Source organism: Pempheris klunzingeri, chromosome 12, assembly GCF_042242105.1.
Source record: "Pempheris klunzingeri isolate RE-2024b chromosome 12, fPemKlu1.hap1, whole genome shotgun sequence".
Taxonomy (NCBI): Eukaryota; Metazoa; Chordata; class Actinopteri; order Acropomatiformes; family Pempheridae; genus Pempheris; species Pempheris klunzingeri.
This window is the reverse complement of record NC_092023.1, coordinates 22,350,695-22,366,022: the sequence shown is the minus strand read 5'-3', so window position 1 is coordinate 22,366,022 and position 15,328 is coordinate 22,350,695. Positions and strand designations below refer to the sequence as shown.

The window sequence follows — 15,328 nt, the reverse complement described above, 5'->3', positions numbered from 1 at the left end:
GATCGCTGAAAGAAGAAGTAGCAGATTTACAGGAAGCTTTGTAAAATGGACGAACCACAGCTGATTTCAATCTCAATCGTAGACATAGCTTGGGGTTTTTCAATTACATGGACTGTAATGTATATTATTTTGTTTTTTTTACTGTATTTGTGTATTTTTTTCACATTTGGCCACTTTTACTTCAGCAATTCTGTCTTTTCTATCTTTTTCTACTGAACATTCTATAAAGTAAGATGACTCATTTACTTTTGGATAGAAAATGAACAAAAATTGACTTATTCGACAATCAACCAAAAAAACGTAGACTGGTTTACACTAAAAGGAAACTGAATTGCATGAAAAGCAATGCAGTTTTTTTGATGGCATTAACTTTTAGTATTGTGAAAGTTGTTGTGCTACGATTGACTATATCAGCGTTCCCCAATTAGTTTTCCCCTGGAGCCCAATTATGTCAAGAATACCGAGTCAAGGGCCAAAACATCTGGGGTTCAAGTAGCAGTAGTAGTGGTGGTGGTAGTAAAAATGTAGGCCTGGGATTATCAAATATTATGATGAGGATTGCACAAGAAACAGACACTGTAAAAACAGAAACAGAATTGTCTAAATCCAATCATTTAATTAAAGCACTTTCTGGATTCTGCAAGACATGGCGGTTAGATTATACACTGGAAGAAGACTCGCACTATGAAGACCGTGATGATGACGTTTAAACACCACGTATTTGTGTGCAGTAGGTTCAGTACTGTCTGGCTCCACTTACAGCCAAGTTATTGTGTTTTGCTTTGGATTTTTCATAGCTTTATTTATTAGAACAGGACTGGCGGTGCTCTGAAGACACAGATTTGCTTAGATGCACTTCCACCTATCAGCATGGAGGACACTGTGCGTGATGCTGTAGAAAACTTCTCAGATCCAACTACCTCAGACATCCCTCCATTCCCAGTGACAGCTAAAGTCCTGGTTGAGGATGATATAATTGGCCGTCCCACATCTCTCACATACCATGACTGTCTGCAGCAGCTTGAATATCTTGCTCTACCTGTGAACATGTGTACTGCTTAGTACCCAAACACTGCGGTAGAGTGCCAGGCACCTAGACCATTTGAAATCAAAGTCAAGTCCAGGGGCACAGCTGCTGTCACTGAATGGGTGAGTCTGTAGTAATAGTTGTTAACTCTGCTGTGCTGTCTTTCTCCCTCTGTGTCTTTTTCAGATGTGTCCTCATGGCCACACTGTGTGGAAATGTGTGGACTTCCCAGCCCACTGTCAAGTATGGGATGTTCACGGGGGACTTCATTTTTGCCAGTAACATACTGCTCTCAGGCAGCAACTGTGCAAAAATATCACACCTATTCCAATTCATGAAGTTGGGAATGGTGGATAGGCCCTCTTTCTTCAGGATACAGGACTCCTACTGTGTGGATGCTATAAATGTGTTTCTAGAATGAGAAGAGAGCTGAAATCATCACCCGGCTTCCCACACACACACACACACTATCCACCATATAATAGACCTGCATTTGTTCTCTGGAGTATTACCACAGAGGATGCATGGTAACACAAATACCAAATATGGCAAAGGTAAAAGGGCAGGATAGACAGAAAACATCAGTGTTCCAGTAGAAATCAAATGCAATGGAATGTGCACAAAAAGTCGATACTTTGGTTATTGGGGGCAAGGCTTCACTCAGACGTGGCTGATTGTAAACTGATGCCAGGCCATTTCTGCCTTTGTGTAGGACTTTTGAGTTGATTATATTTCCAAATGAGCTGTTTAGTTGTGACATATGAAGTGCCGTGCATTTGGAGCAGTATGAAATGACATGCTTAGCTCATTACTGAAAGGCGTGGTTACATTTTTGTTCTCATTTCTATTTAAAAAAGATGTTTTGGACTATGACATAGCATATGTATTCAGTGTCTTATATTTGTCCGACAGACAAAGGAAAATACAAAAACAGCGTGGTCCACCACACCCTGGACATCTGGCATGGGTCAAAAAGCCTGAGCAAAACAATTCATGCTATAAGTTCATCATCTCTCTTTACATAGATAGATGTAGTTGTACTTTGTTATAATGGATCTTCGGAGCTCTTTACACAGTGAAGGTATGTAAAACTTATCAAACTAGACAAAGTTAGAGATAATGAAGATACATAAAGAGCTATTCTCCTGTTTATCTTATTCTCCTGTGAGTAACTTGATGCTTGCTTCATGCTAATTGATTTTAAGACCTACGAGTTAACATCAATGTGTCATTTAATCTGTTCTTTCAAAAGGGATGTGGATTAGTTTTGTTTCTCATGTATGACAATTTGGGGGCAAATAAGTCAGAGGGGCTCAGTCACAATAAGGTGGAGCTGTGTGGGGGGAAACAAGCATTTCCTTTAAGGTGACAGCAGTTTAGACTGTCCAACTTCTTCAAACATTAATGTCTGATTTTTTTAAATAGCTCCTCCAGCTAAGGACAATTGTGGTTTTCTGCTTTGAGTGATGCTCCATCATGGTAGTAGTGAGTATTATTCATGTTCAATCATTCACCAAGTAGTTGGGGAGGCATTCAAAAATGAGTATTCAATTGTTACTGTACAGATACCAGGTGTTTACCCAGCCATGGCCATTGATTAACCTATGCGTTGTTCTGGAATAAGTCAAATTGCTCATTCACCACTAGTACGACCCCTTTTTAACTATGCCCTTGTTCAGCCATTCCTGAAAAAATAACCGAATACACTGTTCACTTTCACCAATTAATGGTTCCAATGGTTAATGGAGGCAGAACCACAGGAGAGAGAGAAACTGGTTAAATCTGTCAATTTTTAGTCATATGACCTTATATCAAAAAAGAATTAGAAATACGAGCAAATCATGGGCGAGAGAGATCACCAGAGGAGGCTTCCTTAAGTTACAGTGATTGGAGTCACATTTAATTTGCCAAACTTGGGGTCTGAGGAAAAACAATTACAATGGGTGTAAAATGCCATAAGATATCTAACAGACAAACACAATTGGTCTTACCTCTGATTGAGTGTTTGTTGGGACACAGGAACCACGGCAACAGCAGCAAATAGAGGAAGTAAACCAGCGAGAGGATGTTGTAGCGAAAAAGACAAGCTGCAAAGTCAGAAAATAGCATACATTTAGATATACATTTAGATACATGATCATACCAAAAACAGTCTTTTCCAAATGATCCCAGTTGCCACTACAGTGGTTCAGTAAATTAGAAAGTCATGTCTTTAATTTCTACTGGAAACAGAGAAGACACAGAATCAAACCACCTCACAACACGTCATTAGTGGGCAGAGAAGCACCCAATTTTAGATCATGTACATCCATGTTTCCACAACCAAACAAACAATCAACACAACTCTTCTAGCATGGTGGACGGCCAATAACCTACAGGAATCCTCACTCTCTCTCACCTTAAACACTCCTCTGGCACAAGCCCGTGGTCTCAGTCAATAATAAACACACATATCCAGGCAATTGATCATATTTGCAAACCTCTGGACCAGGGACCACCCTGCAACAAATGATCCTTTTAATCTACAATCTTTATTAGTCCATAGATTAATCTACAGATTAATGTTTAGATTAATAATATATTCTATAAAATATTTTTTAAAAAGGTAGATAGTACCTGTTACATTTTGCCAGAGCTTACTGTTATGCTTGCTTGTTGATTCACTTTAGAATTATATGAAATGGGGGGAGGGGGCGGGGGGCAAATCCTTACATTTGAGAAGCTAGAACTAGATAACTGACATATAAGAGTATTTGACAAAAATGTTTTCTGTTGATCTTCAAATTAGTAGTCCTTTTAGCAGTTCTGTAGGTATGCTCCTGGTGGGTGTGTTGATCACTCTGGAGCAGGTTTCATGGTAATCGAAGGCTACACCCTTCACAACTGAATCTGGCAGTTTAGGATGGGGTCAAGCCCACAATCGGCCTGCTTCCTCCTTTGAGGGCCTGACCAAAATCATTCACAACGAACATAATAAACATAACAGCATCATTTGAAATATGGTAGTAACAGTGCAGAGTTTTAAATCATAATAATAATTACGAATGGTAATTATATAAAATACTGTTGACCCAGCAGAACTGACCCTGCTAATCTTTTCTAAAGTTCCTCGATGGTGCCCTGATCCTGCTCACACTCATCATAATTGTAATTAGTAGTGGTGGTAGGGGTAGTGCTGTAGGTCTGACTAATGACGGACAGCTCCGCATGCATGAATAATAATGGACTAAAGGTCAAGTGCAGTTTATGACTTTATGAAAAGCCCTGAGTGCCCCCGAGGCTGTCGTTTAAATGACACACACCATTGTCATTATTTAACCTTAGGGAGAGCCCACAGAAGGCTTGCTATTTAGCTGATGCAGACGTCTCCTCCCAGAAGAACAACTTCCACAGCTGTCTCTCTCCTGAACAAACAGTGCAACAAGAGGGATTTTATGAGGTGTTCTGGCTTGGAGGAATAAAGAAGGTCTGCCAACTTAAAGACCTGCAAGTACAGAAAATGTGCAGCCTTATTTTCTCCTATTTAACACATGCAGTGATAATTATTTACTCACCTAGGGTTAAGTTCTGGATTAATCTCAACCTGTTGAGATTGCAGTTTGCACATAGAGGTGAGAGATTTACTACACAGGTCGTTGTTGTTGTTTGACCCTTAATTTAAAGCCAACAAGTCAACTTTATTTCAACTTCAGCTTGTTTAAAGTGCAAATCATCCAAAGAGAAGAGTCTATGCACACTTTACAAGTTCAAAACATCAGTGAGGTAAAGAGAGGCTACACCTGAAGCTTCATTCCAGTGGATAAGTCATACATCCCATCACCTCAAACAACTCACAAACAGGCTACCAACACTTCAGGACTGTGAAGTATGACTGTTAAAGGTATATGACTATCTGTCAGCACGAACCCTTTGCACAGTGAACTGAGCTCAGCTGGAGCGTAACAAACTCATCTGATCCTCACCTAGACAGGCAAGGAAGTCAGATGTTTGTGCATTAAGTGGCAATATGGAAATGTCAGCTCCACCGGTCACTGATGTCTTGGAAGCCTTGGAGTAAGACAAGTATGTGCCTCAAGATGGTGTTTAATTCATACAGTTCCTTTTTGACAGCATCAGACAGGAGGATGGACACTGAGATGCCCATCCCCTTTAAGAGTAGCAGTGCACCTTTAATACCAAACAACAACAGGTTAGCCATTGTTCACCCTCAGTGTCTTAAGAGGCAACTGAAGACAAATAATCAGCAGAGTGATGCAGAGTTTGCGCCAGCACAAACATAGGGGGAGACTGCCTGGTGCCCCTGTAATCATGCCTCAAAAACCCTGAGCAAGTAAGAGTTTTCTTAGCAAAGTTGTGTGGTGTCTCTCTTAACAACACTTAACTGACATCTACTCTTTGATAGGAGTCCTTATCTTTAGTGCTTTTGGAAGGAAGCCGTAGCTATGACATGGTGTTTATAGAATGTTTCACCAATTCCTTGTCTCACCCCTGAATCCCAAAACTATCTCAGTATTCTATAGTGGGAGCATGGAGACTAGATGCACCAACTTTGGCCTAAATTATTTGGCATGGAAATAGGCGATTGACCACCAAGTGGTCATCAAGAAAAACTTCTATATTGATGATAGGTTAGCCACTGTACAATGATTAAATACTGTTGATGGTGGATGAAGTTTGGTTCATGTCATTGTTTTGACCTTCTGACACACATGACTATTGTTTAGGATTTTGTTCTGGAACCCAAGAGGATGTAACTTGATGTTAAAGTGATCTACTGATTCTTCTATTGCCACTATTTGGCAGAAATTGACACTTCAACATAAGAAATAAGAAAGGCACATTGTTAGCAAATCCATTTATGTTCCTCAGATGTTGAACCATTTCCATGTCAGGGCTGCAATGAACACTGTAGCTTTTAAAGGTCATTGCAGGGCTGTAGACTTTCACTTTTACATCTGCTTCATTCATTCAATTTGAGTAATACAGTTAAGATTTCAAAGAAAGCCAACATCAGTTACAAGCTTGTTCTCGCATCTTTTCATGTATCGCTGTCTTTCTCTGAATCACTTCATGATAGTTATTACATGACTTGTGCAGTAACTGGGAACACACAAGTGCTCTGTTATTTCCTCCAGTTGCTAAAGTGAAAAACATACGGTCTTCCTGCCTGTCTGCGGGAATTAGACCACATGAGAGGGAGGGCTGTAAAAGTCATGTCTCCTACCTGGCGGCCTTTTTAGTGTTTTTGCCTTGCTTTGTCTCTCTTCATTTCACTACAGAAACAAACTGACACAAATGAAGGACATACATTTCTTTTGTTAACTAGTGGGGGTTTAAAACAGGGATCTGAATACCTATAAAAGTAACGTTTATTACATTTCGCCAGCATTCTAGAACAGAAAGCTTTAGACAATCAACCCAAAGGGGCTGCTGTTACGTGTCCAGCTAACGTTGAGCCTTGATCAAGTCATTTATTGAGGCCAAAGGCTGATGTAATGTGTAGGACAACACTGACCAAACAAACCCAGCCCTGAAAAACCACAACTATCCTGGATACCACAGCTACTGTAGCTTGACGTGCATGTGCACTGATCCTATTCCTGGCTTGGGACTGAGATCAGTCACAACATTCTATGCAGATTCAAGCAGTCACACAAATTCAGTTTAAGTTCATATTGCTAATACAAAGCCATGTCGAATCAAACCAAATCTTGACACCCCAACTTCCTCTTTCCAACTAAGTTAGATTGGAGCAAGAAAAAAAAAATGAAACGGACATGACATGGCATTACTTGATAAAGGTCTTCCGGAGGTACACAGATCATACAACTTTTTGACAAGCTGAGTGCTCCACACAACAAGTAAACCGATCTTGACGTGTAAAGTCAAAGTGATGGTGCTCCTTTAGTCAGCTCTTTATTCAGTCTCAGCCCAGTACAGCATAAAAGCAGTTTATTGTTAAATGACATCAAGTAATTTTACTTGAATTCAAGTTAAAACCAGACAAACACAAACACTACTTTCAACTGAGGAAACAACAGCATTGAAAAGTGCTGACAGTGGTAGTTAAAATGTTTTACACATAATTTTTCAGTGCAGTGAACACCACAAATACAACTCCTTTCACCTCAGCTTTACTGGGGTGGAGACAGAAATCTCAGCGACAGATATTTCTAAACTTGCACAAACCAAAAGTATCTGTCTAGAGAGATACCACTAGAGGGAAGAGAAAATGTATGTTTTGGAGTTTGGTAAAGCAATATTTGAATTAAAGAGTTGTTTTTCTTTGTTTGTTGTTCAGGAAATTATTTTCCCATGCTGGTAAGGGGGATGCTTTGGAAATCATTTGATACAGCGAACAATTTTGGCCTTGAGAGGAAGCATTTCCTCTCTTCCATATGTGACTCATGTGGTCGGTCATCTGACATGGTGGTAAAGTGCCAAGTCATTCGTGCTGTGCGTGTGTATGTAGCCTTTCAGTTAGTTCACTGCCAGTCACAGTCACGTAGTTCACTCAACCCATTGTCTCCAGGAGGTGGGGAATTATTCACTATCCCTGCAGACCATTCTACAATTCTGTCCTATTCTGTACTAAGCTTTTTGGCGACTATAAGACAGAATTCTGCACTGCAACCACAAAATAAAGACGTGAATAAAGACCATCTTTTCCACATGTGTTTCATCCTGGTATAAGATTCCTGTGGTGTTCACTTCATCACTGGTAGTAAATATAGGGCAATTGAACTGAACTCAGTAAATTTTGGTTGCTGTCTCAAGTAAGCTTTCCTTGATGCATACGCCTTTCAGAGCACAAAACATGTGAAAAAGTACAGCGGGTTCTGATAGTGGCACTAAAAGAAAGACCACCTAACAAATGGATAATAAATGGATACTAGGAAAAAAGGATTCCTACCAGGAAATGTTAGGTTAACTGGTTAGTCCAGCCATATCACCAAAACAATATGATTATCCACACATGGATTCTTGACATACCGTTCTGTTGAAGTTTTTGGGGGTCAAGCTTGTATTTTCACTAAAACTGAAAATACAAAATTTTACCAACAATAAAACAGACATTTCCGTATTTCCTGATCATGTTTATTTGCCCCCGAAGTTCCGGCAAGTTCCAGAACTTTAAAGCAGTAGTTCCCAACCTTATTTCATGTTGTGGCAAACACAGGAAATTTCAGCTTGGCTATGAATGAATGCTGTTAACAGATCAATTAACACTCAACCACCAATTAGGACTTGGCTCAAAATCTTCAAGTCAATCATCAAACCCACTGCATTATATGGCAGCAAGGTGTGGAGAACACAAACTGGACTGGACAAAAAGAGACATGCATGCAGAGTTCTGCAAATTATCCTTTAGGTGCAGAGTGCAGCTTCCAACTCTGCATGCAGAACTGAATTAAAGCTAATAACCAATAAAAATTCAAAAGTCAGCAATACATTTCTGGAATCATATCAAAACAAGCAACACACACTCGTTTTCCTACCAGTGCCAGTAGTTGAACACACAAAGAAATACCCACTGCCTGCTGGTCCTGAAGCTGGGCGAACCATCAGCCACTCAGGTCATTACACCATGACCACCTCTGCTTCAGGACACAAGCAGAGGTCTATTTTTTAAACCCAAAACAGCTCTACTCAGGGCAAACACTGAGTAGAGCTGTAACACTACCATTGTCACTGATTGTTGCCTATTTATTTATGTGCCACTCAACATTTCAAGTTGATTTAAAAAAGGGTTACAAATTTAAAATTTTGGGCAGACCAGGGATTGGTATCTTATCAGGTTTCATGTCATTTATACCTAACCATCAAAAATGATGAACCTCTTTAATAACAGTATGATTCTCAGAGCAGCACGAGCACCAACTACAGAGTACAGAACAAGATGGGTGTTGAGGACCTCCACCCTGCTAACCAGTTAATCATCAAACACACCCAAAATGATGTCTACGGACAGACATGATAACGCTGCTCACTAACCACAGCACCTATCTCTCTAGAGCACTCTACCGTCTCTGTCCTGTTGTTTATGCTTGTGTAGAATTCAAGCACTGAGTATTTGTTTTTGTTCTACATCATCATGGTTTCAGATCTCTCTTTATTGGCAGGCTGTGGTGGGAGATGTTGCAACACCTCATTCCAGAACTCAGATCTTTGCCTCGATTCCTCTTTCTCGATGCACACTCTCTCTTTTGAGGGTATTTTCTGCGAATTGTTTCCTAACAGGAGTTGCACACACTGTGCAAACTGAAAGGTTTTTATTTAAACTCTTTAGCTGTCATTGTGAAAAGGTTTGGTCCATGCTCTAACAACATGGCATCTATAGTAACACAACAAGTGACTGGGATTTGATGTGAGGAATGATTTTATTAATTCAGACAGATCTAATGTCTAATGATTTATCCCTTGACATATTTATTTTTATCACTTCAACTGCTTCAACATTTTTTTACTTGTGTGGGCTGTGGGGCTCACCTTAAAAGAGTCTTTGTTGAAATGACAAATACAATCAGAAAGTGGCGATCGATATGGATTTGGTAGAATTAAATCATAGTAACGCATTTATCAAGTCACTATCAGTTCAAATGTCTTTTCATCACGTCACTTCATGAGTTATCACTTTTTAATGTGATACTTGTGTGATAGCTTTTTTCAGTTCACATGCGCTTTCATTTCCATTGGTGTCTTTTGACTTCAGCATGTGTCAGGCACATTTATCTGAATACAAACATCAGGTCTGACCAGAGCCTGAGACTGCAACAGATGTCGACTCCACACTCATTAGACATGTTAAATCTGTATCTGTGTATTTACATTTAGTTAACCGTTAATAGGATGCCAAATTTACCTTTAATACAACTACCACATGCACACACAGACACACACACACACACACCCCGGTAAAAAAGCACAGCTGGAACAACACTCCCCCCAAACACCTAGTGAGCATCTGAACAGAACAAAAGATCAATGTAACACTTTAAACACACAAACATTCTTGTTTGTGCTTCCATCCCAAAATGTCCTCCACAGGGAATGACAAAATACAGTATGTTGACTATAACCGCCTTATAGAATGACACACAGCAATGTTTTCTGATCTGACATCCCTATCAGCAAGACAACATTTGTCTGCACCTTGCAAAATTGTTACAAATCACATAAATCTTTAGTATAAAGCCTTGTAAAAAGTGAAGAGGACGACTTAAAGCTGATAGCATTGCCCTGTCGGGGTTTGTTTTGAAATAATGACCCACTCACTGGACATTATTCCTTATTTGTTTTACAGTTTGTAATATGCATTTCTCAACACTGTACTCAATTTTTCACACAGAAAGCACAACAGAAGTCAACGTGAACTAAACTGTGGATCATTTTTCATTATACATTCATATATAGACAGTACTCATCAAAATTTTGGACACACCTTCTCATTCTCATTATTATTTTCTGAATTGTAAATTATTATTGAAGATATCAAAACTATGACAGAACACATATGGAAATATGTAGTAAACAAAAAAGCGCAAAACCAAACCAGAATATGTTTTTTCTTATTCTGCGAAGTAGCCACCTTTTGCTTTGATGACAGCTTTGCACATTCTCTCAATGCTCTCTCTTTTCAATTCCCACATGTGCCTTGTCAAAAGCACCACCCACATGATCGGATGTCCTTCCTGGATGCAATGAATGCTGGATGTCTGGGCATATCTGCAGATTGCCCAGACATTTTCTGAAGAAAATCTCCTACCAAGTGTCTTGTAAGACGGGACATAAGACAGAATGTGAATGCTAACTTGTGGCTAAATGCAGAAGACAGGGTTGATTGACACTACTGTATTTCAAAGTTGAAGGTTCATTTCTTTGACATTCTACTACTCAGGGTGCCACAATGAAATGCAAGGAGGTACATCCACTCTACCAGACCGCTACTGTGGTTTTCACTGTCCCAGAGCTATTCAGCCATTAATGGTCTAGGGACCACAAAATTTTATTTTCCTTTTTTATAATATCAGCACCACTTGGTGTACCGAACACTACAAAAGAGAAAGGCTGTTGTGCTTTAACAAGTGGTAATGTTCAATTTGGCTATCAGAAATAATTAATAATTATCAAAGATAATTAATAATTATTAAAATAAATGAACTTCGATTAAAGTCCACCTCGATTGGGGCACCACCTCGAAAAACGAGGAAAAGACAGCCGTTTTAATTGATTTAGTCTCATAAAAATACTAAACTATCAATTTGGAATTATGTTTTATAATTAATTTAATAATTACTACCAAAATTACCACATTGATAGCTAGCTGAAGGATTTTTGGAGTTCTTGACAGTGTAGAGGTTGGCAGTGTCCACAATTGTACAACATTAACGGAGACAGCAAGTATTAAAACATTTATTAAAACAGAGCAAAATTCAGGGACATCATTTGTTATGCATTAAGGACTTGTACTTCGGTTGTAAGTACGGCTGAAGCAGAGTAGGTGTTGAAGACATCTGCTGTTGCAGAAACAAAATCAATCAAACAATCTAACTAAATCTCTATGACTAAACTAAAATAATATGAGTGTAAGAGTGTGTGTGTGTGTGTGTGTGTGTGTGATAAGGCTGAGGAATGTGAGATGGGTCCCACAAAGGTGGGGGAGAGAGACCAAATGGTGATGGCCAGACCCCCTGGGGTGTGGGTCAGAGGCAGACAAAGGAAAGCTAAGTGCTGTTAGCTTAGCCTTGTCCCTCAGTGGCCTGTTGCCAGACTGTGTGTGTGAGAGAGATAAAGGTGCAGGTTAAGACAGGATGGTTAGTTTGTAGGCTAACATCAACTAAACTTAATGGATGCACAGTAATCTGCAACACATCACAATAATTAAACTCACTGAACATTAAAACAAGTCAATACATTAACAAGGGTAAACCATGTATGCAGTAATGCTATGCTAATTATGCCCAGTTAGAGTTTGTTACCAGTCCTTAAAGGGGTAGGAGAAGTGTCCTTGAGGGTGCTGCTTTCTCAGCTTGTTGCTGGAGGAAAGGTGTGGTTCGTGTCCGTGCTGTGGTTGCAGGCTGGAGGAATCCGGTCGCTCCTTTGTTCCTGTTAGTTAGCAGCTCTGTGCTAACTTGCTGGTGTGCTCCTGTTGTTGGTTCTGGTTATCAGCTGGCAGACTCTGGGTCGTGCCTGCTGGCGCTGATCTGCTTACTTCAGGCAGGACCTTGTGTCGCTACCATGAAGGAGGTGGCTGCTCTGGACAGACCACACTGAGGCAGAGCTTAGCTGAGTTGAGCTTCTCTCCTCTTCAGGAGAGATCAGGAGAGCTGGTCTCTCCTCTGCAGGAGGAGAGGGAGCAGGAAAGACCTGGTCTCTCCACTTCAGGAGAGACGATGAGAAAAAGAGGTGGTCTCTCCACTTCAGGAGAGACGATGAGAAAGAGAGAGTTCAGTGGGGGTGAACTGGTTTTGTGGGCCTGTGGTCGTAAAATCATGTGTCCCCTCCGGCCAATGGTGACAGTGGAGCTGGGCGCGGGGGTGATTTCACACCTATCTGTGAAACTGGGGGGCATTGGGGAAAGGAGCCCAATAGTTTTACAGACAAAGAAACATGCGGTTTCACTATGTGTCATTCACTGTATAGTGAAGCCCAACAAGGCACTATTGTGTATTATCTTCAAGTCAATGCCAAATATTTGATAGGAATTAGATCTAGGTGATCCTGGAGACACGTGGGCTGCACATGTATAGCACCTTTCTAGTCTTTTTGACCACTCAAAGCACTTCAACACTACATTTACATTCATCCATTGATGGGCGGGTTCAGCAGGAGAAAACTACCCATTCACACACAAGAGTGTAACTAAGAGTAAGATTGTCTCGATGTTCAAAGAGCATGCCTTCTGCCTGTTTTTCCTTGTTACTGAGTCTCATGATTGGGTTGGTGAGTCAGAGTGTTTGGGATGTTTCCAGGTCTCAACTGTTGAGCAGTGGTATTTGACCCTGTGACATCCTCCCCCAGTGTGCAACTTCTGACACAAGCAAAACTGGCTGAGCTGCACATCCCTGTGAATGTACATCAGTAACAGCAGTGATAATGATTTTTTACTCCATGGTTTGCTTTGAGCAGTGGAGCTTTCCGCCATTACCTAAAGGTACCTGAAATCAGCTACCCTGACTCTACACAAGAATGCAGTATTTATGTACAAGGTGCAACACTACTTTGTAAAAGGGAGGATTTTAATGTAACACTCAGATTTAATTGATAGTAACCTAAATTAAGCCTTAACCAAAGCACATATGACAGCACACCAGGAAACAAAACCAAGGAGAGGGACACAACAAAACAACATCAGGACAAAAAACCTACATGCATCCACCAGGACAAACATATCCACTGAACTTGGCTGACCAAGACATTTTTAAAAGGAACAGGACGGCTAATTGCAGTAAACAAAGATTTCAATGTTCCTATAGTATGTGAGTAAGGCCAACTGGAAAAAAAATTACTTTTTGTGATTCTTCTATTAAATTCATCTCCAAGTTACCCTTCTACCTCTCTTAATTCCTCGGTCTGAGGTATAAGATGTCTGTTGCTGTGCTAATATGGTAAATGGACTGCATTTATACCGTTTTTAAATCAGAGATTTACCATTTTTTCTCTCATTCACCCATTGTTACACACACACACACACCCCTGATGCCAGCAAGCTACCTGGGGTTCTGTATCTTGTCCAAGGGCATGATAGCCACAGCTTCAAGGTGCAGAAAGCTTCCCCATGTGCCCTTAAATATAATCCAAGTACCTGCAGAAAAGACTAGTCTTACAGTCTTTAAGCAATAAAACTTAATAAATCTTGTGCCGTCTTGTTATGATGCAGGCATGCCCAGGCATGTTGAAAACACCTCTGAACCAATTTGCCATGTTGGCAAAATAAATAGCAGCCATGCCAGAGATTCTGTCTATCTAAATCCCACCATTGCTAAAGGCAGGAATTTAATATCCATGCTCTCCGCTTTATGTGTTTTGTCCACACCCCATTTTAAGAGGAAACACCAAAAGTTGTTGCGGAAGTTACATGTGGTGACGGTTCAACTTAGCCTTTTTGGAATGGAACATTCTATATGTGTGTGTGTGTGTGTGTGTGTGTGTGTGTGTGTGTGTGTGTGTGTGTGTGTGTGTGTGTGTGTGTGTGTCTGTGTGTGTGTGTCTGTGTGTCTGTGTGTGTGTGTGTGTGTGTGTGTGTGTGTGTGTGTGTGTGTCTGTGTGTGCAGTTGAATCCAAACTGACTAGCTTTCCTGTTTAGTGGAAAGAAAATCGGCAAACAGACATTTACACACACATTTGTCACATACACACACACACGTGTGCTGAATGTTTATAGGTAGTTGGTGTTAAAATCACAAGACCTCTGTTGGTACATTTTAACAATGAGTTAGCTGCAAGGTTCCCACCATGGCCCCAGTTTTATTTTCCATGGCTTCCATCTCAGTTAGACAAACACATCACACATGCACATTATGATTAGCCAGCGATCAGACAGAACACTGTCAGCAGCTGCAGGAGCAAGTGGAAATTCCAAATGTTTTGAAAGGAAAGATCCTGAATTTGCAGCCAACTGTCACTAAAGGAGCATATAAATGGACGTTCATGGAAAACTGCCTGTTAGATCTTAGCATTTCCAGTGTACGAGTAGAAATTTGGCCTAATTAAGTCACAACAAGAAAGGGCTGTTAACACTGGAAACATACAGGGATAACGGAATGTGATAAATAAGTGTTATGTATTGGCATGAATGGCATGAACGGCATGAACATAATGACAAGCACAAAGTGGTAAGTTTTATGGGAACAAACTCTGTGGGCAAAACTAGAAAAGTCAGGAAGGAATCCATCAAAGTTGATCAAAATACAAAAGGCAGAACAGAGTTTTTATCTACAAGACAAGAAGATATAAGTCCGCTCTCTACCTAGAAGAGCAGACTAACTGGTTCTGCAGTCTGACGCTGAATTCCCACACACTCACATCATCCCTTAACTCAGTCTCTGAGTGAGAGAATGAGCACAAGTAGCTGTGCCAAAACCCAGTGAAGCATTAAGGCAAAGTGATGGTCTTTACAGGTAACTGACACACAAACAGGGCCTGGGCTGGAACCCAATTCTCTTCAGTCTAATGAGGTCCAGTATGATCCTGTTGTATTGTTGTCTGTGTACCGATATGTCTGATGCCCATGTAGATCCAGGCAGACTCTATGTAAGCTCTGATCACACAGTGCTTCACCTTCATCACAGGAGAAAATGC

The 15,328-nt window shown here is 40.4% G+C and overlaps 1 protein-coding gene across 2 annotated transcripts in view; it reads right to left on the bottom strand.

Moving 5' to 3' along the window:
- The window catches only part of piezo1 (piezo type mechanosensitive ion channel component 1 (Er blood group)), a 92,352-nt gene that overhangs the window by 70,498 nt on the left and 6,526 nt on the right, over window positions 1-15,328 (bottom strand). For both annotated transcript variants that reach the window (XR_011585266.1, XM_070840711.1), the window contains exon 2: window positions 3,019-3,114. Coding sequence is in view for 1 of the 2 variants with exons in the window: in XM_070840711.1 (XP_070696812.1) it covers window positions 3,019-3,114 (96 nt within the window). In the remaining variant the exon portion in view is untranslated. The remainder of the gene's footprint in view (window positions 1-3,018; window positions 3,115-15,328) is intronic.